At 36.1% G+C, this 24,239-nt stretch overlaps 1 protein-coding gene across 1 annotated transcript in view; it reads right to left on the bottom strand.

Moving 5' to 3' along the window:
• Positions 1-254: 254 nt before the first annotated feature.
• LOC131077376 (vacuolar-sorting protein BRO1) overlaps positions 255-24,239 on the bottom strand; it is a 69,830-nt gene continuing 45,845 nt past the window's right edge. The window contains exons 6-8 of the mRNA XM_058014863.2: positions 20,288-20,336; positions 14,508-14,611; positions 255-1,201 (exon numbers count right to left, since the gene is read on the bottom strand). Of these exons, the coding sequence (XP_057870846.2) occupies positions 659-1,201; positions 14,508-14,611; positions 20,288-20,336 (696 nt within the window). The 3' untranslated portion in view covers positions 255-658. The remainder of the gene's footprint in view (positions 1,202-14,507; positions 14,612-20,287; positions 20,337-24,239) is intronic.

Raw genomic sequence — 24,239 nt, 5'->3', positions numbered from 1 at the left:
ATTTCAATTTTCATGTGTGAATGATATGACTTCTCTAAACAGGAAAATTTAAACGGAGTTCTTTGTTAACAAATGTTATGTACCATGGCAAGAAGTTTCAGAGTGCATTTCAAAAATCCATTATGCATTCACTGATTGGAATCTGATAGTAGCATAAATGCATCTTTTGGTTGTGTCCATTAACATGTCTATAATCCTGGACGTTTGCACCTAAATAACAGATTTTATTCTTAAAATAAAATGACATCTGCTCAGATTTCACAAGAGCTTTGATAAATTTAATAATGCCCATGATTACATGTTTGAAAAAATAAGGAGAATTGCACTCCTCCAAACCATTTTCTGGAAGTGTCAATCCCTTGTCAAAAAGGCACTCAGAAATAAGAGGTTCATCCCATATTAGAATATATGTTCAGTTTAACAAATTGATCCTTGTAATAAAAGATGGCATACCATTTATCTGCATTTTACTTCTATGAAACCTAATTGAAACAAGAAGTAATGAACACAACCAGGAATGTTTATAACTCTCCCAAAAGCCAACTAATCTCTATACAAACAAATATGAAATGGAAATAAATAAAATACAGATGGGCTTGAAAGAGTTCAATGCCTTATGTGCCATAGGTGATATGTGAATTCCTTCCAGGTATTCTGCTCAACGTTTGTAGTAGCCACTTTGCTGCGGAGGGTAATACTCACTAGATGGTGGTATATGATAAGGAGGTTGAGGTGCAGCTGGTGGTGGATGTGACCCTGGCATAGCATTGTAGTATGGACCACGCCAACCTGGATAAGCTGGCTGGCTGTAGTCATGTGGTACCGATGGCTGAGGTGTTCCAGATGAGGAATGGTAAGGACTGGGAGCTTGTGAATAGTATGGAGGTTGACCTGGGTAGACATTATGGGGCTGACCAGGAGCTTGTGGTGCAGAATAGGGGGGCACTGATTGTTCAGCTGTGCGATAATAAGGTGGCCGTGGACCTCCTGCCTGGTGTGCATTCTGTGGATCAGGATGTGAGGAAACACCTGCAGATCTTTGAGATGTTGAACTAACGGATGGGTAATTGTAAGAAGATTTACTGCCATTGAAATTAAGTCCAGCTAACTGTCGTTGAAGATCTTCCATCATCTCACGGCACTGAATGTTACGAGTCATAGCAAAATCACTACACTGTTGCTTTAAGTTGTTGATTGCATCCTGATATTGTCCATAAAAGTCATAAACATAGAGAAATCAGCTTATTGAAATAATGCTAAAATGTTCAAAAATTGTAAGATATCATAAAGCAATATTGACAAAAACAAATCTTGAAGGGAATCCAATTTGACACATGAAAAGAAATGCATATGTTGACAAATTAAAACTACTTGTACTCCTTAGCCAGAAACACATATAGCAGCAGTTTGAACTTTAAAACATAAAGGCAAATTTCTTACTCAGGGATATCCTAGCAAACCAAAGATAAAGATATTTTTGATTTCCCAGGGTATTATTGGGATGATATTTGGAACCCAAAAAATGCAAAAAACATCACAAAAAAAACAAAAGAAAATAAGTAATAACTGATGATTTTTATAACTTAAGTCATCCAAATTGCTTATAGATAGAGAAGGAAGTAAAGGAGAGTGTACACCATGAATAGTGAAATATGAGATTTTTCTCAAAAAAATTGAGATAGAGGATACAGTGCACACTGCGTAGTGTGTTACTACATAATTCAACTTCAGAGTAGCCATATTAGACATATTTGGGTCTCCACATTAGTTATTGAATCTTGAATTTCTTAACTAAAAAAAACAATTCTGATGGACCATTACAATTTTTTCACAGAAACTTTCCACACTAATATCATGGACTATAAAAATCTCATGAGTTCATTAAGATTATGATTCTTGAATATTAAAATTTTGAATTATGAATACGAACTTTATGGGCTAATTGATTAGGAAGACATTTTACAGTAAGAGTTGCTAAACTTTTAATATGCTTGTATAAATGAAAAGCCAATCCCATAAATTCTGTAAGTGATCAATATTCTTCTAGAATTCTACTTTTTGTACGTTGAGAAAATGGTTGCAATGGAACAAGAGATCATAAATAATTGCATCCAAGACAAAGACAAGGGAAGGGTGCCTGTAATGAGTATCGTAAATAACATGCTCATGCAAAATACAACAGTATATCAGAAGAGGATGTGAAGAAATGGGATGCAGGTTTTGCTCAAAATGCTCTTCTGCTGATAAAAATCAGGCAAATATACATGGGAATTTTCTTGAAATCAACTATCTATTTGATTTGTTATGTAAAGCAATTGCAGATTTTCTTTAAGACCAACATGTAAAACAAATGTGCTGGATTTTCAAGATAAAGAATAATTTCAGTGAGGAAGAGGAGGCAATCATGCAAGAGACGAGGACAAGATGGGTGTATAAATTAAGTTCTTCAGTGGGACAGTTACAGATTACTGTCAAAGTAATTTCCTACTTTTGTTTCAAACTTATATAATCTTCCCTCTAAGTTCTTCTGAAGATGGTTTGAAGTAAAATGTTTTTAAAGCAATTAATATGAGTTGTATTCCACTTCTAAAGAAAGGATTCTAGTTAACATGCCCTTGAATCCAAGAGGAATCCTCCAATATATGCCAAAACTGTGCTCAGGAAACCCAAAAAATCCAGTCTCTTTGTACAGAAAAAATTAGAGCAAATGGAGTTCAAATGACCCTGTAAGCAGGAAATTTTGAGAATATCATAGTCAAAATAGCTGTCAAACTATGTCTTCAAAAATATCATCATTTTTTCATGAAAACATTGGTCTGCAGTCTGAAATCCAATATATCACGAGATATTGCAATATCTGCTTCTATGGCTGACTCACTTTAAACTAACAAAAAGATATGAGCACAGCATTGATATGTGAAAATAAAATAGACACTTCTAAGAGGAATATAACATATTCCAAAAAATCTGTTCAGAGCAGTTTTCTCCCTCATGTATAGTACTATGAAAACCTATCAGTTTCGTTCATCCATTAGGAAGCATCTTCACATTTCAGAAAACACATTATGTGCCAATTTAAAATATGCCCACATAACAAAGCGTCCAGTGCATATGATGTATTTATGTTCTAGTTTATTTTTGCTCCAGAAAAAAGGAATTGTGTAACAATGTTAAGTAGCTTCAAGAATATTCCAATCTTTAAACTTAAATTAATTCTTGGGCATTTGTTTGATCATTCTGTGAAACAACTCCCAATCAGCAATCATAATGATATCCAATGGCACAGAGTTTCTGTGCTATTATGGGGACCATGAATCTGCTGCTATTGTTAGCTACTTCCCATATCACATATTTATTGTATCTTCCAAGAAAAGGCCTCATTATGTTGATAAAAGTTCACAAACTGTCAACTTAAGCTGTTCTGACACCAAATCTGCTCTATTAGGAAAACCTGATCCAGCATGCCCATATTTAATGGCTGGTGGTGGGACGGGAAGAAGGTGCCGGGTTTGAGGGTAAGAGGGTTAAGGGTGGAGGCTTTAGAGTGAGGTTTCCTGTGGGCCAGGGCTGAATGAAGTAGGGCAAGTAGTGGTCGTGGGACTGGCAGAGAGGCAGTTGGGTGGTAAACTGGTTATGTGAGTGACGGCGATGATCGGGTTCTGCAGGTAATATTATTTTGTTGGTGCCGTGATTGCTAACTATTGCTTCCCACCCACCCGGAAATGGCTGGTTGGGGTTGGGCATAAACAAAACTAGATCCTTAAATTACACATGTAATGTCCCCCAATAAACTTACAAAGTTGGGATAGCATATAAATTGAATGAAACCACTTACTTTTTCAAGCTGTTGTAAGTTGAAAGAAATCCAAGAAAACAAATTCTTGATAAAACGTGGAGACATATGTTAAAGTACTCGGGACGAACCTAACAATTGTTTGTTGGTATTATTCTGCAACTGATGTGAAATTCAAAACTGGTTAAATCTTTAAAAAGTAAATAAGTTTTAAACCCATCAAACCTAATAGCTTTATATCTCTTATGAGCAGCAATGCATTAACTTTCCTTGATGTTCCATTTTCAGTAACATGCACTCTTTTTGTACTAATAAATAATAGTTCAATTGCAAATGGAAGAACATGTCTGATAATACATTCCTATTCAAATAATGTAGAGAGAGAGTCCAACATGCTCAAGCCACAACTATGTTTCATGCTAAGCAAAAACATCTATGACATAGTCATTTTCTTCACATGCAGTGCTTCAAGTTCTCCTATTTGAAAGTAGGGTGAGATATCTCTTGGATGGGCCTTTGTGTATTTTGGTATCTCCTACAAAGCTTATTTTATTTCATTCATCTTTCTTTCTTGATACTTTTCAAAGTTGGTGGCTCACCCCCACAATATCTTTCAACAGATAACTGAGAAATTCATTGTCCACAACGCATGCACCAAAAGATAACTTGGCTCAAGTCTAACATTCACTTCTTGCAAATGTAGTCAGCATACAATGTCCATTATTATGTTTCAATAATATTGGTTACTTGACTATGTATTGATTGTTTGTTGGCTTTGGGGAGTTTGTTGTTTGTAACTAGGATTATGTATGGGTTCGGATTGCCTTAAGGCAACATCCGAAGCCCTTTTAGGTCCGGGCCCTATCCTAGGGTAACGTGACTCTAATATATGCCCAGCCCAATCCTAAATACACGCCACCTAATTAAATTGGCGCCAAAACCCAAAGGAGGCCGACTTGCAATCAAGGATTAAAATGTGTATAAATAAGAGACATTTGCAAGTCAATATTCACACATTCATTCAACAAGCAAAGGTGAAAACAGCTCTGCTAATAAAGGGCAAATTTACAAGGGAGAAAGCGAATTCATTCAGAATCGTGCGAATTTGTCCAAGAGGACATAGGCTGTGTTATACAAACTTGGAGAACTTAGAAAGTGCAGATCTGCTATACAAAAGGACCAGATCTGACAAAGAAGCTAAGTATTGTATTTGTGCATTTAAGAGGAGAATATATAATCTGACCTGTGGGTCTTTAAAGCTGGGTTTTTTCTCCTTGGAGGTTTTCCCAGGGTATGTGTGTTTGTCTACTGAGTACTTACTTTCTGATTTTACTGAATGTTAACTTATTTGTCACAAATTTGATTACAATCTAGGGCATAAATAAAAGGATATAAGTCTGATTAATGAACCTAGTGTATAAAATTACATGGTATCAGAGCTAAGGTTTCACTACTTCTGATTTTAGCAAATCAATTGTTGCATATAGCTACTATTTGTTTTCAGATTAAAATGTCAGGTTTGAAGGCTGAAGATAGACTTGAAGGAGCCATTGATTTTGCTGATTGGAAAGTCCGTATTCTATTGATCCTTGAAGAGAATGATCTGCTGAAATTTGTAGAAGAAGAAAGTCTGTCTCCTTCGGAAGATGCTGAAGAGCTGAAACAGTTCAAGAAAGATTCCCTCAAGGCTAGAAGGATCATAATTGAGTCTGTCAAGAATCATCTTGTCACTGTCATATCAAAGTTCGTATCTGCCAGGGAAATGATCAAGCACTTGGAAGGGATGTATGAGGTCAACAACCTCAGCAAGGCTCTTGCTCTAAGACAGCAGCTTCTTCACATGAAAATGAAAGAAGAAGACTCAATCATAGCCTACTTCATGAAGATTAATGAACTAAAGGATAAGCTAAGCACTCTTGATTGCCAAATCTCGGATAAAGATCTTGTTATGATTGCATTAAATGGTCTACCTGATGAATGGGAACCATTCATTCATAGCATTGGTGGAAGAGCCAATCGTCCCAACTTTGAAGTCTTCAATCTGATTGCATCGAAGAAGAATCTCGAATTGAGGTAAGAGGAAAACTCAAGAACTCTCACAAAGATAATCATGTTCTCTTGGCTAAATCTAGGAAAGGTGGGCATAGGAAGAAAGAAAAGAGAAGCAAAGATTTTAGATCCTCATCCTATGATCCAAGGAAAAAGTCAAGAGATTTCTCTCACATTCATTGCTTCAGATGTGATAAGTATGGTCACTATGCCAGAGATTGTCAGAATGACCCAAAGGAAAGGGAAGCCAACTTAAATGAAGTTGTCGAACAAAGTGAAGATTATCATCTTATCTCTACTCTATCCAGCAATGTTCCTACGGACAGCAATACGTGGATACTTGACAATGGTGCCTCCAAACACATCTCAAGATTTCGTGAGCATCTCGCAGATCTGATTGAAAAAGACACCAACTTTCATGTAGTAATCGGTGATGATGCTCGATACTCGGTAAAAGGTTTTGGCACTACCTCTTTAAATCTAGATTCTGGTATTTCCTTACAACTCTGTGATATTCTCTTTGTACCTGGTATTAAACGAAATCTGATTTCCATTTCTGCCTTAGAAGATAAGGGTTTGCAAAGAGCATTTTCTAAAGGGAAAGTACTCGCTTGGCCTAAGAAATCTATTTTCAAATCTGCCCGTATTATTGGAAATAGATGTGACAGTTTATATAAGCTTGCAGCTAACCCAATTCAAGCTCTCATTCATGAGACCCCTGAATCTTGCGAACTATGGCATAGAAGATTGGGTCACTTACACTTCCAAGCTCTTCCCACTCTCGGTAAGATGGTTAAAGGTATGCCTAAACTCAGTGTATCTCATGATGATGCTTGTAAAGGATGTGCAATGGGTAAAAATATAAAGAATCCCTTTCATAAAAACGATAGTAGGGCTAAAGAAAGGTTAGAACTTATTCATTCAGATTTATGTGGCCCTATGTCTGTAGCATCTCCTAGTGGTTTCCTATATTATGCTATCTTTATAGATGATTTTTCTAGGAAAACATGGATCTATTTTCTTAAATCTAAAGAGTCTAAAGAAGTCCTAAACAGATTTAAAGAATTCAAAGCCTTAGTTGAAAATACTACAGGAAATCGAATTAAATGTTTGAGGTCTAACAATGGAGGTGAATACATCTCAGATAGTTTCTATAACTTTTGTGTTAAAGCAGGAATTAAGAGGGAGTTATGCGTTCCCTACAATCCTCAGCAAAATGGAGTTGCTGAAAGAAAGAACAGGACCATTGTTGAAGCTGCAAGGGCCATGATCCATGATCAAGACCTTCAACCTTTTCTATGGGCAGAAGCATCCAAAACAGCAGTTTACATTCAAAATAGATGTCCTCATCGCGCCCTAAAGGATGTGACTCCTGAAGAAGTCTTTACAGGAATCAAACCTGACATCAGTCACTTAAGGATTCTCGTGAGCCCGGTGTATATTCATGTGCCTAAAGAAAAACGAACCAAGTTGGATCCATCTGGAAAGAAAGGCATCTTAGTGGGTTACAACGAATCTTCCAAAGCCTTCAGGATCTACATTCTAGGTCAAAGGTATGTTGAGGTAAGCAGAGATGTAACTTTTGAAGAAGATATTGCTTTCAAAAGATCTAAAGGTTCATTAACCATCAATAATGATATGATGATTGAAAATCAAGATTCAATAGTTAATGCTAACCCTGAGTCTCAGGAGGCGTCTACTGACCTTCCAGATCAGGAAGTTCAGAATGACCCATCAGAACCTATGCACTCTACCGATATACTTCAGGATATCGTGGTCCCCAAGAAGAGACCACTTTGGGTTAGAAACACGATTCAAGATGTTGAAGGATTTGCTGCTCCCAGAGGAACCTTTAGAGATTGCAAGAGATTCAAATATCACGCCAACTACATTTCTGTGATGTGCAATATCATTGAGTTTGAACCTCACAATGTCGAAGAAGCTATGTCCCATCATGCTTGGAAACTAGCCATGGATGAAGAGTATGGGTCTATCATCAAGAATGATGTCTAGGACATTGTACCCAGACCCAAAGGTAAGTCTGTTGTTTCCTCTAAATGGTTGTTTAAAATTAAACATAATGTTGATGGTAGTATTGAAAAATATAAAGCTAGGTTTGTAGCTCGTGGCTTTTCTTAAAAAGAAGGAATAGATTATGAAGAAACCTTTGCCCTTGTTGCTAAATATAATTCTATTAGATCTATAATAGCTATTGCTGCAGCCAAAGGTTGGCAGCTACACCAAATGGATGTTAAGACAGCCTTCCTCAATGGAGTTATTGAAGAGGAAGTCTATATTGAGCAACCAGAAGGTTATGTAATCCATAAAAGAGATTCTCATGTTTGCAGGGTGAAGAAAGCCTTATATGGGCTCAAACACACTCCTCGTGCTTGGTATGAAAGAATTGATAAGTACTTACTAAGCTTAGGATTTTGCAAGAATGATGCTGATGCTAATATTTACTTGAAAGTTTATAATGGTGAGATGCTTATTTTAGTTCTGTATGTGGATGATTTATTTCTCACTGGTGAAAGTAACTTAATCATAAGATGTAAGAAGGAATTAGCCTCAGAATTTGAAATGAAGGACTTAGGTTTAATGCATTACTTCCTAGGGTTAGAAGTATGGCAAAGATCCAATGAAATTTTTCTAAGTCGAGGAAAATATACTATTGATATTTTGAAAAGATTTAGGATGATAGATTGTAAACCTATGCATACTCCTATGGAATCTAACTTAAAGAAGTTAAGTGTTTTTGCAGCTAACTCTGGTTTTGCAGATCCATCTGAGTATAGGCAATTGATTGGATCCCTGATGTACCTAGTCAATACTAGGTCAGATATTTGTTATGCTGTGAATGCTCTCAGTCTGTTCATGAGCTTACCTAAACTTGTTCACCTAGTTGCGGCCAAGCACATTCTTAGATACCTGCGTGGCACGATTGGCTATGGGCTGAAGTATTCACTAAATACCCCAATCCTCTTGGAAGGCTACTCAGATTCAGATTGGGTAGGAAGTGTCAAGGACAAGAAAAGTACTTCAGGTATCTGCTTCAACTTGGGCTCTACAGTGATCGCTTGGGCATGTAGAAAGCAATCTTCGGTAGCATTAAGCACTGCAAAAGCTGAGTACATTGCTGCATCTGTTGCATCCAAAGAAGCAGTGTGGCTTCGTAAGCTCCTTGTTAGACTATTTGGTCAAGCTAGTGGTCCTACCAACATTCATTGTGATAATCAAAGTTGTATAAAGATGTCGGTAAATCCTGTGTTTCATGATCGATCCAAACATGTGGAAACACACTATCATTTCATTCGGGATATGGTGCAAAGAGGCACCATTCATCTAAAGTACATCAGCACAGATGAACAGATTGTTGATATCCTCACCAAACCTTTATCCAGAGTGAAGTTCGAGTACTTCAGAGACAGACTTGGTGTGATGGAAAACGGAACCCTGATTGAGAGGGAGCTTCAATCTCAGTGACTCTATTTGTAGCACTTTGAATCATTCCTTGCTTGTGTGAAAGAATGAATTACATCCGATCTATGTTTGTGTGCTAAACGGATAATTGTAATAATGTAAAGACCCACTGGTGTATTACACTTTCTATGCTTGTGTGCTAGAACCATCCTATGCTTGTGTGCTAGGTGGAAGATGTAATTCTATGCTTGTGTGCTAGATCCATTCTATGCTTGTGTGCTAGATGGAACTTAAAGGTTCAGATTATGTATTCTCCTCCTCCCTAGTTAAGAGGGAGTGTTGTTTGTAACTAGGGTTATGTATGGGTTCGGATTGCCTTAAGGCAACATTTGAACCCCTTTTAGGTCCGGGCCCTATCCTAGGGTAATGTGACTCTAATATATGCCCAGCCCAATCCTAAATACACGCCACCTAATTAAATTGGTGCCAAAACCCAAAGGAGGCCGACTTGCAATCAAGGATTAAAATGTGTATAAATAAGAGGCATTTGCAAGTCAATATTCACTCATTCATTCAACAAGCAAAGGCGAAAACAGCTCTGCTAATAAAGGGCGAATTTACAAGGGAGAAAGCGAATTCATTCAGAATTGTGCAAATTTGACCAAGAGGACATAGGCTGTGTTATAAAAACTTGGAGAACTTAGAAAGTGCAGACCTGCTATACAAAAGGACCAGATCTGACAGAGAAGCTAAGTATTGTATTTGTGCATTTAAGAGGAGAATATATAATCTGACCTGTGGGTCTTTAATGCTGGGTTTTTCCTCCTTGGAGGTTTTCCCAAGGTATGTGTGTTTGTCTACTAAGTGCTTACTTTCTGATTTTACTGAATGTTAACTTATTTGTCACAAATCTGATTACAATCTAGGGCATAAATAAAAGGATATAAGTCTGATTAATGAACCTAGTGTATAAAATTACAGTTATGAGCATTGATTGGTTGATGATTGTGTTCCTCTTGACCATAGTTAAACTACTCGCCAAAAGCAAAAACTTGCCAAGGCCCAGGAAAAAAACTCGGTGAAAACTTGGCAAAAACTCGGCAACTTAAAAAATTGCTTAAATTTAATTAGAAATGCATTCTTTTGCAAAATTCAATGAGGAGATGCATCCAATGAGTCAATAAATGAGTACACAAAAGAAACAAGCTGAGTCTAGATATATTTGATTGATTTAAATGCAAATTGGGTACAAAATGGCATCCTCTTGTGGAATGTTGATGGCTGATAGACTAGCAAATTGTTCTTGTAAAACTAGCAAATTGTTCTTGTAAAAATAAAAGTAAATACTACATCAAAACGTTTTACATCTTCCTCTTCCCAGCTCTAGTGAAAACCAGGGAGAGATAGAACTAGAGGGTCTAGTCCTAGGAGTCTGATGGGACTCCTCCACCTCACCAAAGTTAGGTTGAGGGTAGCACCCCTCACGGGGGTTTGAGGGTGAGAGAGAGGGGTAGAGAGATAGGTCTAGAACTTGGGGTAGAGAGGAGAGAATGTGACAAAGAGTGGTAGAGAGAGGGGTAAGAGGAAGAGTGATAGACAAATAGATAGGTCTAAAATTCGAGGCAAATAAAGTGAGTAAGATAGAGAGAGTGAGAATGTTGATTGGAGACTACTGATTACTGAAATTTGACTATCTGAAAATTTAAAAGATCTAAAACCTAGAATTTGCATTATAACTCCTAGAGATTTGAAACCTCTCAAACATCCTACCAATATATACATGAAATATAAAGTTGACTTATACTTAAATGTTATATTTCATGTATATATTCTGATGAAGGGAATGAGACTGACTTGAAAAAAAAAATTAGATAATTTTTTAATGTGTTTGGACCTCTAACTCAGCAAGTTTTTACCAAAAACTCTACGAGTTAATAGCATAAATACTTGTTGAGCCAAAAAACTCGCGGTTTTGAAAAAATCGTCGAGTACTCGGCGAGTATTCCATCTATGCTCTTAACAACCATCAAATCTTTTAAATAGATTGTGTATCATCATAAAAAACAATATGATCTAGTCGGATCACTCTAATCCTTGGCTGATCATCTCTAGTCTTCTTTTGTAATAATTTCATGTTTGAATTAAGATATCTGGTATGCATCGTCATCTCTAATATTAATTCATTTATTTATTTTATCAGATAGAGCAATAAACAGTTGGTACCATTGCCTTGTAAGAAATTGGGCAAATTTGAGTGACTATGCCCATAGATCCCAATAAAACGAGAAGAGACCACAAGGTGGTCAAGACCATTAGATTGGGCAATCTTTAAGGATTATCAAGCAAAGGGAACAAAGGAGAGAATTGGAGAAAATACAACTATACAATTCCCAAGTTAGAGCCCTTATCAAGAGCATGGTCAAGTTGAAAAGTCAAGACAACCTTCTCTAGATGAGGGAAGTTGAGAGACAAAATCACAGAATTGTCCAAGAGTAGCCTTGGAGACATTTAAATGTTGTTAAATCAAAGGAGAACAAATCAAGCCAAGTGTGTATAAAAGAAATTATGAAGGCAAAACACGTGCAAAAAAGGCTGAAGCCAAGGGAAGAGTTGAGGATTATTATGTAGCCAAGAGTTCAAGAGAAGCACCTGAGTGTCCAAATCAAAACTCTCTAGCAAGCAAATTCCAAGCACTAGGTTTGCATCAATCATGGTAAGCCCTAGTGGAGAAAAGCAAAAAAAGTTGCCCAAGTTTACAATCAATGGATTAGAGGATCCTATACGCAACGGAAGACTTGTGAAACAACTTGGACAACAAATGGCCAAGATGATAAAGCAATTTGGCTATGATCTTTTCCAGCCACCTTGCAAGCTATAGTGACTAAATGGTATACAAAAATTGACCAAGCCTCCCAAAATACATGGGAGAGATTAAAGGCCTTTGAAGAAGAGTTTAAATTTGTTTGTGATGATAATGAACTAGTAGCAAAAATTTACAATATAAAACAAGGTAAGCACAGAAGTGTACGAGCTTATAATTGTAGACTTAAAGATTGCAAGTAAAATTGGAAACAAAATCGACTGATGATATAAAAAAGTCGCGGTTAATTGAAGATCTACTTCCATTATTACGAAAAAAGATGAAGGTGGTACCACCCTCATCCTATTTTGAAGCTTACAACCAAGCAATGGATATAGAAAGTGAAGAAGATGTGTACTTAAACAGTAAAAGAAAAACAGAGGAAGATGGAAGTTCGGATGACAATAGTGACAGTGAATCGCAAACAGTACAAGTACTCCAGAGGGACATGCTTCAAATGATGAAAGAATTTACAGCAAAAAAAGAAACTAACAAACTATGGAGTACTAAGTGCAAATTTGAGGGGCACACAAAAGGTAATCATACTAGAAAGATGTTTTATGAGGTTTGCTAGGTTATGGATCATTCAATAAAGGAGTGCCCATACAATTTTAAGACTAGGAGCACATAAGTACTCTTTATGCAAGGAGAGCAGTCCACTCCATCGAAGCCACAAAATGCATCCTCAAGCAGTTAGTGGAATCAAAGAGTAGGGTGAAATCAAATACAATATGAACCCAAAGGACGCCCTATCATACAATGTCGACAATGTAGCCAAAAAGAGAAAATATTTATGCTAAGTCTTGCCTCAAGTATTTGCTTGAGTTCTAAAATAAGATTGCAACAGTACTTAGCCTTCATTAAATTTTGATCTGAGTCCAATTGTTGCCTTACCTTTACTTTAGTGAACTCTTTTTGTTAATAATCAGTACTGCTAGATTCTCTCAAAATGTCAACTTATTGGACTTGACTAACTCATCTTCAATTCATATCTCTCTGCAGTCCTATGAAGAAGGTAGCCTCTAAAGAGTGTCTCAATCTACAAGGGACTGATACTTGTCTTTTATCTCAAAGATAAAGTGGATGGAATCCTTTAGGTTATCCTTAGGTCTTGATATTCAGGATTTCCTTGGGTTTGATATTTCCCCACTTCATTTGTAATCTGAATTGTTTTAAAATGTTTATATTCTTGACATTTTAAGCAAGCATTGTTGTCAACCTCTATAATAAAAATCCTCACACTTATTGACTAAGATAGTTTTCTTTCTTGCAAACAGAAACACACTTGTATACACGCTTTCTGATCCAGGATGCACAACAACAATATTTTTCTGTTGTGGCTAGACTGTGCATGTAGACTAAGACAGATGAGTTTCATTATGCATTATGAATGGATGTTTCTTTTATCCTCATTAGCTGTCCCCTTCCCAATAGGACTTTTTAATTTTGCCAAGTAATAACAGGGATGATTTAGGGGTTCTGGTAACATAGGAGGGCAGTGCATACACACAATCGATGCATTATTCAGTAACCACATAATGCAAAATAAATCCCTCAATGAGGATTGATGAACAAGTCGGCAGTATGCTGTTCGTTGCATGACTTCTAATATATCTATCGCTTTGTTATCAACACTCAGTGTGATTGCTTACTGTATGATCACTGTATCAATCACTTCGTTCTAAGCACTTCCTTTCACGTTGCTTTGTAATAAAATCATATTAACTGTTTGCAGCACCTTATTATATCAGTCATTGTATTGATGATTAAATCAATGCTTAACCTCCAATTTTCTTCATCACTGTTCTCATTAATAATGATGACTGCTTATCATTTCAATCGCCGTATTCACTATTCTACAGATCGTTGCACTATGAATCTTTCAATGTTTATCTGATTCTGCATTATTCAGTAACCACAACTTGAACCTATAAACAGTGCTACCTATGGAGCTAAACAAATGCATCTCACTTCACTGTGACTTGACCCTGCTCATGTAATTGTTCTCGAGATGTTAAACAAGAGGTCGTGTGTCTTGAGAAATATAACAAATATGTATAAAGAACCACAAAATGCCATGGAAAAATGTCAAATGGTACACCAAGAGTGATGGCCTTGTTGCATCTCCAAACTAGAAAACAACTGCATTAACAATGCCATTGTTGAATTGAATTCATTGCCTATGAAAATGTATGAGAAAGGCAACTAAAATTATTGCATATAAAAACTTCAAATGCCACCTGATAGAATAGTCAATAAAAAAAGTAACTGACAATTCAACAGAGGCTGTGGATAAAATTGAATTCAAGTTCCTCTTAATTTCAGAGCAATCAAATTTCAGATTTGGTTTAAAAGTTTAAATCCAAGACAGCAGAAAATACATGCCTGTAGAGTGACATAAAACTTAAGACCTTCGTTGATATTGTCCCTGATTTCCCGATACTTAGCAACTGCAGCACTTATTTGTTTATAGCCCTTTTCCCGAGCAGCTGAAAACAATTATTAATAATCATATTAGAAAAAGATTAAAATACTCACCATAGTAAAAACATAGAGAAATGCACACAGCATAGGAAATCAATACATTGCCATGATTTGAATTTCTGTGCACGACTGCAATTTTAAGCAGGTCGATTCAACTTGGAAAAACTGATTTTTTTCATATATAACAATGGAATCTTATTGTCTTGTCCAAGACAGAAATTATAATTAACTATTAATCCATTCCAACTAAGAAAAAAAACCATTTATTTTCATATTTGATAAAGGAAATTTATTGTCCTTATGTAAGACCAAGGCAAGGCAGGTTGGGTGCTGGGATGGGTCGCGGGATACCTCCTGTGGGTACCCAAAAAAAAAAGGAAATTTATTGTCTACAACTAGGATATACATTTTGAATTTATTTGGGATAAAGGTCAGTTCAGAATAAAGGATTTATATTTAAAACAGATAATAAAATTAAAATAAGAGAGCTATTCTTAGTGCAAATTCAACAAGAATGAAGTTTCAAGTAAATAATTAAATAAAGATGCAATTCAAGTTTTATGTTTCACTGATCTTCAAGTAGTGGAATATCTTTCGCTCAAACACTCCCAGTAGAATCTGTATTGGCAAAGGATGTTTTTGCTGTCCAAGGGTTTGTGATAAATGGTGGTGGGGCACTCATGACTGTGTGACCCAAGTTCAAATCTAACTCACCGAAATTAGGCAACCCATAATTCTAGCAGATATGTGGTGAGGCTGTGGTGTCACAATTATGGGATACATTGGAGCATGACACATGATTAATCTGAAGAATACAATCCAAGAAGTAAAAATAATTCCTGAATGAAGGAAATAATGGTGATCTAAGCATTCTTATGTAAATCATATGTAATAACATATAATGAATGTTTGTATCACATTTTGTAGAAGCTTTGAAAAAGCTAAATTTAAATCAGCTTTTATGGTATTGTACTATTGAGAGTGCTTGTAAAGTGAATATACATTAAAGAAGTTAATGCATCTTGAAAAATGAATTCACTGTCCATGCTGATGGCTTCTGTCAAGCATGCAACACATAATCTCCTCCTTGCACAAGTAGAAGATATTTAGCTGCCTTGAGACAAAAATTACTCGTGTAAACTACTCTTGTAAAAGCTTCTCCTACTCAACCAGATTTATATTATCCTGACATCTTCCTATCATCATGTCATTGTCCTCTGCTAAAACATCAAATATGCTAACTCATAATGACACAGAAAGTATGCCATTAGAACATGCATATAAACTACCATTAGTTTCTACAATAAAAGCTGTTTGCTGACAACCCTCCCTATGGATAGGCGTGTAGCTCGATGATGCCCCCTATTTTAGTATACATTTTGGGGACAGCCTGCCATCCCCTCTGCTGTCAAAGTTTTTTGAACACAAAAGAAAAAGGACAAAATCAAAAAGCTCCACAATATGCAGTTATGCTATCTGTCATAAATTTCAAGTCTGCAATAGCTCGACAATTTCAGTACTGGTTAGTCACAGAAACAACTGACTTTATTGTACAATTAGTTATACACTTGCCATCTTAAATCTCTCCTACTTATGGACTCTAGTAGTTGTAAGAAACTCATATATTATCTGTTGGAACTCACTGGCTACAAGTCTGCAATTCTGAAATTACTGCAATTCTGAAATTAACTTCTATATTAATATCTTTGCTGATTTAGACATTCATGTTGCTATTTCTTTTACTTTCATGTGCATCTTAATGTTCTGATTGAAAGTGAAACGTGCAGAATATGAATATCCTTTGATCAACTGCTAAATATTATTGAGCAGAATTGTTAAAAATCATATTATGTCATTACGATTAGCATATGGATATGGATTAGTGGATCAATGTGATGTCATTGCTGTTGATTTTAAGTAATCAGATTAGCAATATAGAATGAAAATCAGAATGCAAAGTAAATCATACACATAACACACATGTACCCTGGGAAAACCTCCCTCTTGGACGAAAAACCCAGCAACCAAAGATCTAGATTAGGCAATAACCAATTGAGTTTACAATGATCTTCAACACATGAAGCTGTCAGCAAATATGCACAGAACCCTAGGGCAGATAGCAATCATAAACTTATCTGCAATCCAACTGTTGCTGTGACAAGGAGGATGGCAGATTGAGGTTGCTGTCTACAAGATTGATCTGCTGTCACAAGGATGATGTTTTGCTGACCCTCAGATGATGTTCACTGCCCCCTTTAGACCAGTTCGCAGTCCTTCAAGGGAGTTCGCTGTGCCTTGATAAGGTTTGCTGTCCTCTAAATGTAATTCGCTGACCTCTGAGTATAATTCGCTGATCACAGAGAAGATAGGGATTGTATTTCCTGAATGTGTGTTGGATGACATTAGCATAATATATATATATATATGAGACTCTAGCCATCAATTTGCTTTAGGTCGGCTAGGAGTCTAATTACAATGCAAGACATAAAGTGGCGCCAAAATCAAATAACCCCACCGTTAGGAAGGGCAGGGTTAATCCACACGTTACATGAACCGTCTCACTTAGGGCACATTAAACACAAGATGTTTAAGCCTTCTAAAGCCCGGCAGGGCTATACACACGCCAGGTGTGCTAGGTCGGCCCTAGAGAGGGCTCTGACCTAGCTACTTGTAACAACAATTACAAATTCAGCACACTGTATGTGCTTCTAAAATTTCTAGTTTCTTTTCATGCCCTTATTATTTTTATTTATTTATTTATACATTTGATTGAAAATTATGAGTTTTCAGGATTATTTTAATAGCCACATCCCTGCTATCTCCACTATCAGGAAACATTTTTTCCATCCCCAAAGCCCTGCCCCCCTATACCCACAAGTCAGACAAACACTGTATAAAATATGCTTATTTTGACAAGGGATAACAATAGAATTAGTAATCAAATGGATGTTTTATTTGACTTAAGAATTTAAAAAAAAAATTAAATTAATTTCAGTGAATGATCAAAATTTATAGAACACGTTATCTGCATATTTAAGACAGCAACAGGGAATGAGTAATATATGTTCACCCTGCACAAATCCTTTTTCTATCCCTTGATAAATTCCATTCATGTTTTTGGGACATAACTCACTGATCCACTGATTTCAGTGAATGATCAAAATTTATAGCATTAAATGTTACCTTCATATTTAATACAGCAATAGGGAATGAGTAATGTGTGTTCACCCTGCACAAATCCTTTTTCTATCCCTTGATAATTTTCATTCATTTTTTGGGGACTTAACCCACAGATCCACCCTTGTATATTTGTATGTTTTCACATCGTTAACTTTAATTGGTTGCATCAGTCTTCTGTTATACGTTCAGCTTGCAATATTTAGGGTTGCGAACCATGCAATGTACTGTAATCGTCAAAAATATTCATTGTCTGCTAATAATACCCTCTTTTTCTGATTTTATTTGCGTATGCTCTTGGCAGGCATTTTTGCAAGTTACAGAAGGTGGACAATAATGGATATTATAAAAAAACTGAAAGTTCATTAGCAGCAATCAAAGGTCAAAGAATGTATATGTACCAGTTGTAAGCCTTTTAACTAAGAAATGCAAAAGAGTTCAAGAGGGAAATTTTGTCAGCAGACTAAAGGTTGCAAGGTTATACTCTGCCAAACAGGAATATTTAAGGTATCATGGTGCATAGTAACAATTATTGTCATTCTATGTGTTAATGGAGCAGACTTTTGTACTCTTTTCCAAATAATTCAGTTGATATTTTTCCTCAGTGATACAAAATGGTGTAAGGCAAATGAATTTGCTGCAGGATAGACACAGAAAAAAGATCTCTGGTTAAGCTGCCATGGAGTATAGCAACAATTATTGTCATTTCATGTATTACTCGAGATGACTTGTGTACTCTTATGTATTAAAAAGACCAGGCTTTGTAAGATGTAACACCAAATAATTTAGTTGATATATTATCTCAGTGAAATGATATAGAAGAAGGGGAATGAATTTGCTGCAGGATAGAAAGCAAAAAGGATGTAAATCAGGAGTGATTACATTTACAGGAGAAACAGTTACAGAAGGGAAAATAGAGAAAGACAACCACCAGAATCCTAGGGAACACATGAAGAATATCAGTAAGACAGAAGCAACTGAGAAAAACACAGAAGAAATATAGGTGAGATGTTTATGTATAGAGGGAAACAATAGCCAAAAGGCTGTGGACATGGGGAGACAAAAATGGTTAGCACACAAATGGATGCATCTGAGCATACAGAATGCAAGGAAACATAGGTACTCCCCACTGGTATGAAATTTTGGTCAATTGAAAGGAAAGTAAAGGCTGATAAGCTAAAAACAATGCAAAAAAAGAACAGAAATGCAGGCAATTAAAGTGGAGGAGCAGGCCTTAGAACAACTCTGAAATTCACTAGCAGCTTATTGATATAATTTAAGTTATTTAAGGGACATTGATTATGTATTATTGCAAAATTGCAATATTATGGCAATATATAAAGGTTGCATGAATATGAAATTGTCCCTGGATATGTTTTGCCTTACTATGAATCGATATTATATCATTCTTATTATGTTATATAAACTACTAAATGATACTTGGTATAAGAGAGAATTAAGGATCGCCTAAGGTTTATTGGGGAACCTAGCAAGATGATGGCCATAAAGAAAGTCCAACTGAAGATTTGTTTTGACAGCCATAGACAAGGTTTAAGCTCCTTGTGAACTCCCAGACCAAAAAATGATGACCACTTTATGCCTAGAACAAATGGCCCAAATCGTACAAATGTAAACACACATTAATTGACAATAATATGCAAGAATAGTAGGCTAAGATCTTTGTTTTGCAGGTGGCAACTTGTGCAAGTTGACATCTTGGACACTAAACAGCTCACCTTTATCTTAAATCACAAGTTGACCAGATCTATCATTTGTTTGAATCGTATCTCTTGGACGGTACAATAATATCTAACCCTGTCCAAGCATCAACCAATGCTATAGCAAGGCATCATCAAAATGAAGCAAGACAAAATCTTTAAGTGATGTTATAGCCAATTTAAAATTTCTCATTAAATTCATCTTGTTCAAAAGCTATGGCATTCCTTTATATATCTTCAAATTCTATAATAAGACTAAATCCTCAGTGGAATTTTTAAATAATACGAAGTTAAAATATCCTTTTTTCCAAAGTTTGATAGGGCAAAATGACTTACCCATCAACTCTCACTGAAATAGAGATCCACGTGTAGAGAGAAACTATTTCAGGGTATCCAAAGTTAATGTAAATGAAAGTGTTTGAAAAATCAGGAAGGCACAATAATTATCGTAGTCAAATGAGATGAGGTCAAAATGGTAACTTATCAAGGCTTTCATGAACTGTGTCCAAATCCCCAAGAGATATGATACATGTGTAAAAATGTACAAATGTTGACTGCTGTATCAGGTAAACTACAACATAAAAATCTGAGTGTGGTGTACCCAAACAGACAAGGCCAGATGCAAGCCCACAGAAAATTTGATGGAAAAGATAATCCTCAGTCATGGCGTCTAAGACAAAGGTCACCTCACAAGGGATATATTAAACATATCAACAACAAAAAAACCATCAACAAACACCACAAGAAAACCCTCGCAAAATATCTGTATCACCAAACAAGTATTACCTTTATAGTCTTCTAGGTTGAAAACAGCAGCAAATGCATCATTTTGGGTCTGCATCACAAAGAGATTCAGTATTAGTGTCAGTCAGAATTTATACATTTTGAAAAATTTGCTAATTCCATAAATATTGTAAGTAACAAGCCTCAACCAGAAAATCATGTTAAGACTATTATTCCCATAAGGTCTGTATCTTAATTATCATTAATTATTTTGTTAGTTTACTAGTTTTCATCAATGTTTTTGGTAGTCAGCTTACTAAAGCATCATTTATAGACATGGTCATAACCTATGTCACAAGCTTCGAGTTTGAATTAGTGTTCGGTTGGATGAAGTTTGGCAAGAGAAAAAAAATCGATTAAGTTCACCTTATATAAATTTAAGAATATTAAAATATAAATACGTTTAATTTAAATATTATAAATGCTAAATATATTCAATTTAAAATATTAATAATTAATCATCTAAATTAAATATTTTAAAATATTAAATAATAGTAAATAATTAACACAATAGTCACAACAATTTAAAAAGGACTATTATTAATTTCAAATACTAGTAAAAAAATATATCGTATAACAATTTTGATAAAAGTCATACAATCGTAAATTAGACAGTTATTAATAATAGCAATTCAATCAAATACTATATTCCCTCAATATAATCCATATATAAAGGGGACACAAGAACACTTGTCCTTGTGGTTCCACTATTCCCTCCAACAAGCCAAGAATCTAGCCTTACTTAGCTGCACATGTTCCTCATTCCTCTCATGGTCAAACCAACTTACTAATTTTAGTGAGTCAACCCTAGCCATTCACTTTCTAACTACCTTTCATCTCATCCCTTCATTCCCACCTTGATCCTAGGGAAATCCTCTCAACAATCCTCCACCATCGATCTCATATTTTGATTTCAACCATTCATTTATTTCTCCAAAAATCTATAAATTCAAGCATTCCTCTTCGTTTCTCATCCATTGGCATCTTGCTAAGTATATGCTATCAAATAACATAATCTTCAAGCAAAAGAGCATCCACATACCATCAATTGGAGCAAATCTTTCAACAATGGAGGTTTCGGTAACATTTGAGTTTGATTAACTATGTTATGCTTTGTTGCTTTGTTCATTCATTGTGAGCTCTAACTGGAGGTTTTGCTTTAGTTTGAAAAGAAGTTTACATTCTTGTTTGCTTTCATTCACATTTCAAATTTTCAGCACTACAGAGCACATAAAGGTCTCCAACTGCATAAATACTAACACATTGGAAGGAAACAAAAAGAATATTAAGCTATATCAAAGGTATGCTACTTAAATGTACTACAAGCCTTCTTTAATTACTATAATAAGGAGACATTTCATGAGACCATTAAGAAGCCAAGGAACACTGCCAATCCTCAAGTGAAGCAACTTAAAATGTCATATCAGTCAAAGCAGATGATAAGTGAAATCAGCTTGATCAAGAAGACTCTTGGTAAACAAAGAGCAATAATCACAATTATTTTGTAAACAAAGGTATAATACACTATGGCACTAATTTTGAAGATTTTAGTGATTCAGGCTGCACTAATGACATGAGCTATGTTAATTCACTACAAGCCTTCTTTGATTACTCTAATGAGGCATTTCATAAGACCATTAGGAAGACAGCAAACACTGCTACTTCTCAAGCAAAGCAAATTCAAATGTCATAATAGTCAAAGTGTACGAAAAATGAAATCAATTTGATTGAGAAGATTCTTGGTAAACAAAAAGCAATAATCATGGTTATTTTGTACTTGCAAACTAACCAAGGTGTGATGGAATTTAACATACTTCCTGAGAGTTTCATGACAAGAGAACACCAGGTGTTATGGAATTTAACATAGTTCCAAAGAGTTTCCTAACAAGGGAACGCTAGGACATAGAGACGGATTTCGGAGACAAGGAACCAAGGGCCTAAGTCTAGGGATGGCTAGGGAACGGTGGCAGGGCAACGTACAAATACATGTAGTACTTGAAAAAATAGTTATAAAAAGATGTATAAGAATTACAATTGAAACTTTAGCAAACTACTAAAACTTTGAAGTGAACATTGACAATTTAACATTGAACAAAGAAAATGCCGAATCCAAAATTTATATTATATTCAAGAATTTATAATGATGATTAAAAATGTTCAGAATAACAAAGTGGAGTGAAGTGAGTCCTCTACTCATCCCCAAATGCCTTATCACTAGAATTGTTGGACTCCACATGGTCAAGCTCCTCCAAACTAATACCAACCAGCCTTGTCTAATCTATTCTAGCTCCTTTGGCTCTACATCCCATCGTGATGTTGGACTCTCCTTGTACAAAAGTGTGTTGCGGTCAATGAGACATAAGCCACTATGCACAGCCACCAGCTTCTTTGCTCTCCTAGGGGTAACTGTGTTCCTCTTAAGGGAGTGAATCAAGTTATAAGTAGACTAATTCCTCTTAGCAACAAAAGAACTAAAAACATGTGATAGCAAATGAATGACTAGAGAACTAGTCGAAGAAATCGGTCCATGCATAGTCCACCACAAAATTGGTTCCTCGTGTGCTATAGTTGCCCTATCCATTTTGGCCTCCTCAAAATAACCCCTAAGAGTGGCAAAATTTGTCCACTCGGTACAAATAATGTCAGCCTCTATAGGATCATACACCTTTGGGATGGCCCTCATGAACCTTGCCTTCACCTCAACATCTTGTATGGGCATAACTCTACCAGACCTTTACACATACCACTTAGGATTCATTTCATAGGCAGCCATGTGCAAAGGAGTGTTGAGCTTCTCCCATCTCTAATAAATGATTAGCTGAATGTGCTCGTTGTAGAATAATAATATGGGGTCCTCTCACATGACAGCCTTCGTTTGGTCTAGAATAGAACCAATGCACTCATACACCTCTCCAAGCCTAGGTGCGTTGGCATTTCCATATCTGAACACCTAGAAGACTGGAGCATTTATGGAGACGATATATTTTGCATCACCCCAATAAACAGCACCCTTCGCTACATCCTTCACCTTCTTCCCCTACTTTGTCTTGGTCTTGGACCACTAATTCCATTCTATTGTCATAACCATTAGTTGCAATGCCTCTTAAAACTCAAGCATTTTCTCCAAGAGAATGAAATAGGATGCACATTTAGTCTCGAAAAGTTTCAAGAATTCCTTCTTAGAGAAAGTCTTGAAGAGTGCATGTGAAGTGTGGTGGTGGCAAATAAACATATGCACATCTCTAGCATCGTTGACCAATGCTATGATCCAATGATGATCAATCTTTCCCATGTCCTTGATTGCATTATTCATTGCATGCACACAACAAGGAGTCCACCAAAAATGTCCATAGGCTACCTCAATTAACATCCTTCCAACTTTGCACACATGGGTTCAATCTATCCTACTTGGACCACATTTTATGACCCAACCTCCTCAATAGCATCCATGAGGATTTGAAACTCAAAAACAACATCCTTGCAATGCCATGAACAATTAATTGCCTTAAGAAAATATGGGCCATCTGAACATGTAACCATGATAATGATGAGTGGATGATGCCTAATGTCTATCCACCCATCCAAGACTATACTAAATCCACGTGTCACCCAGCATTCCTTTATTTTTCCATTTACACATTTATCTTGGAATGGTTCTTATCCAATATTGTGGTCCTCAATTTTGTCTCCCCTAGTCACACATATGATGATCCTACCCTTGCTACCTTTGCCATCACCTCCTTATAATAAAGAGATTGAACCACGTGGAATGGAATGCCATTGGCAAAGAAGAATTTGCCAATGCCATCATCTACCTCATCCTTCATTTGCATATTGAATAATTCTATTAGTGGGTTAGGAGTATCACTTGTCAACATTTCGCCCTAGCCTCTACTACATGGACCCTAAAGTAAAGAAACTAGCATACGCGCACTTTGCCTCTACGAACTAGAAG

This window comes from Cryptomeria japonica, chromosome 4 (assembly GCF_030272615.1).
Source record: "Cryptomeria japonica chromosome 4, Sugi_1.0, whole genome shotgun sequence".
Classification (NCBI taxonomy): Eukaryota; Viridiplantae; Streptophyta; class Pinopsida; order Cupressales; family Cupressaceae; genus Cryptomeria; species Cryptomeria japonica.
The sequence above is the reverse complement of the archived record's forward strand: the minus strand, read 5'-3'. Positions and strand labels throughout refer to the sequence as shown.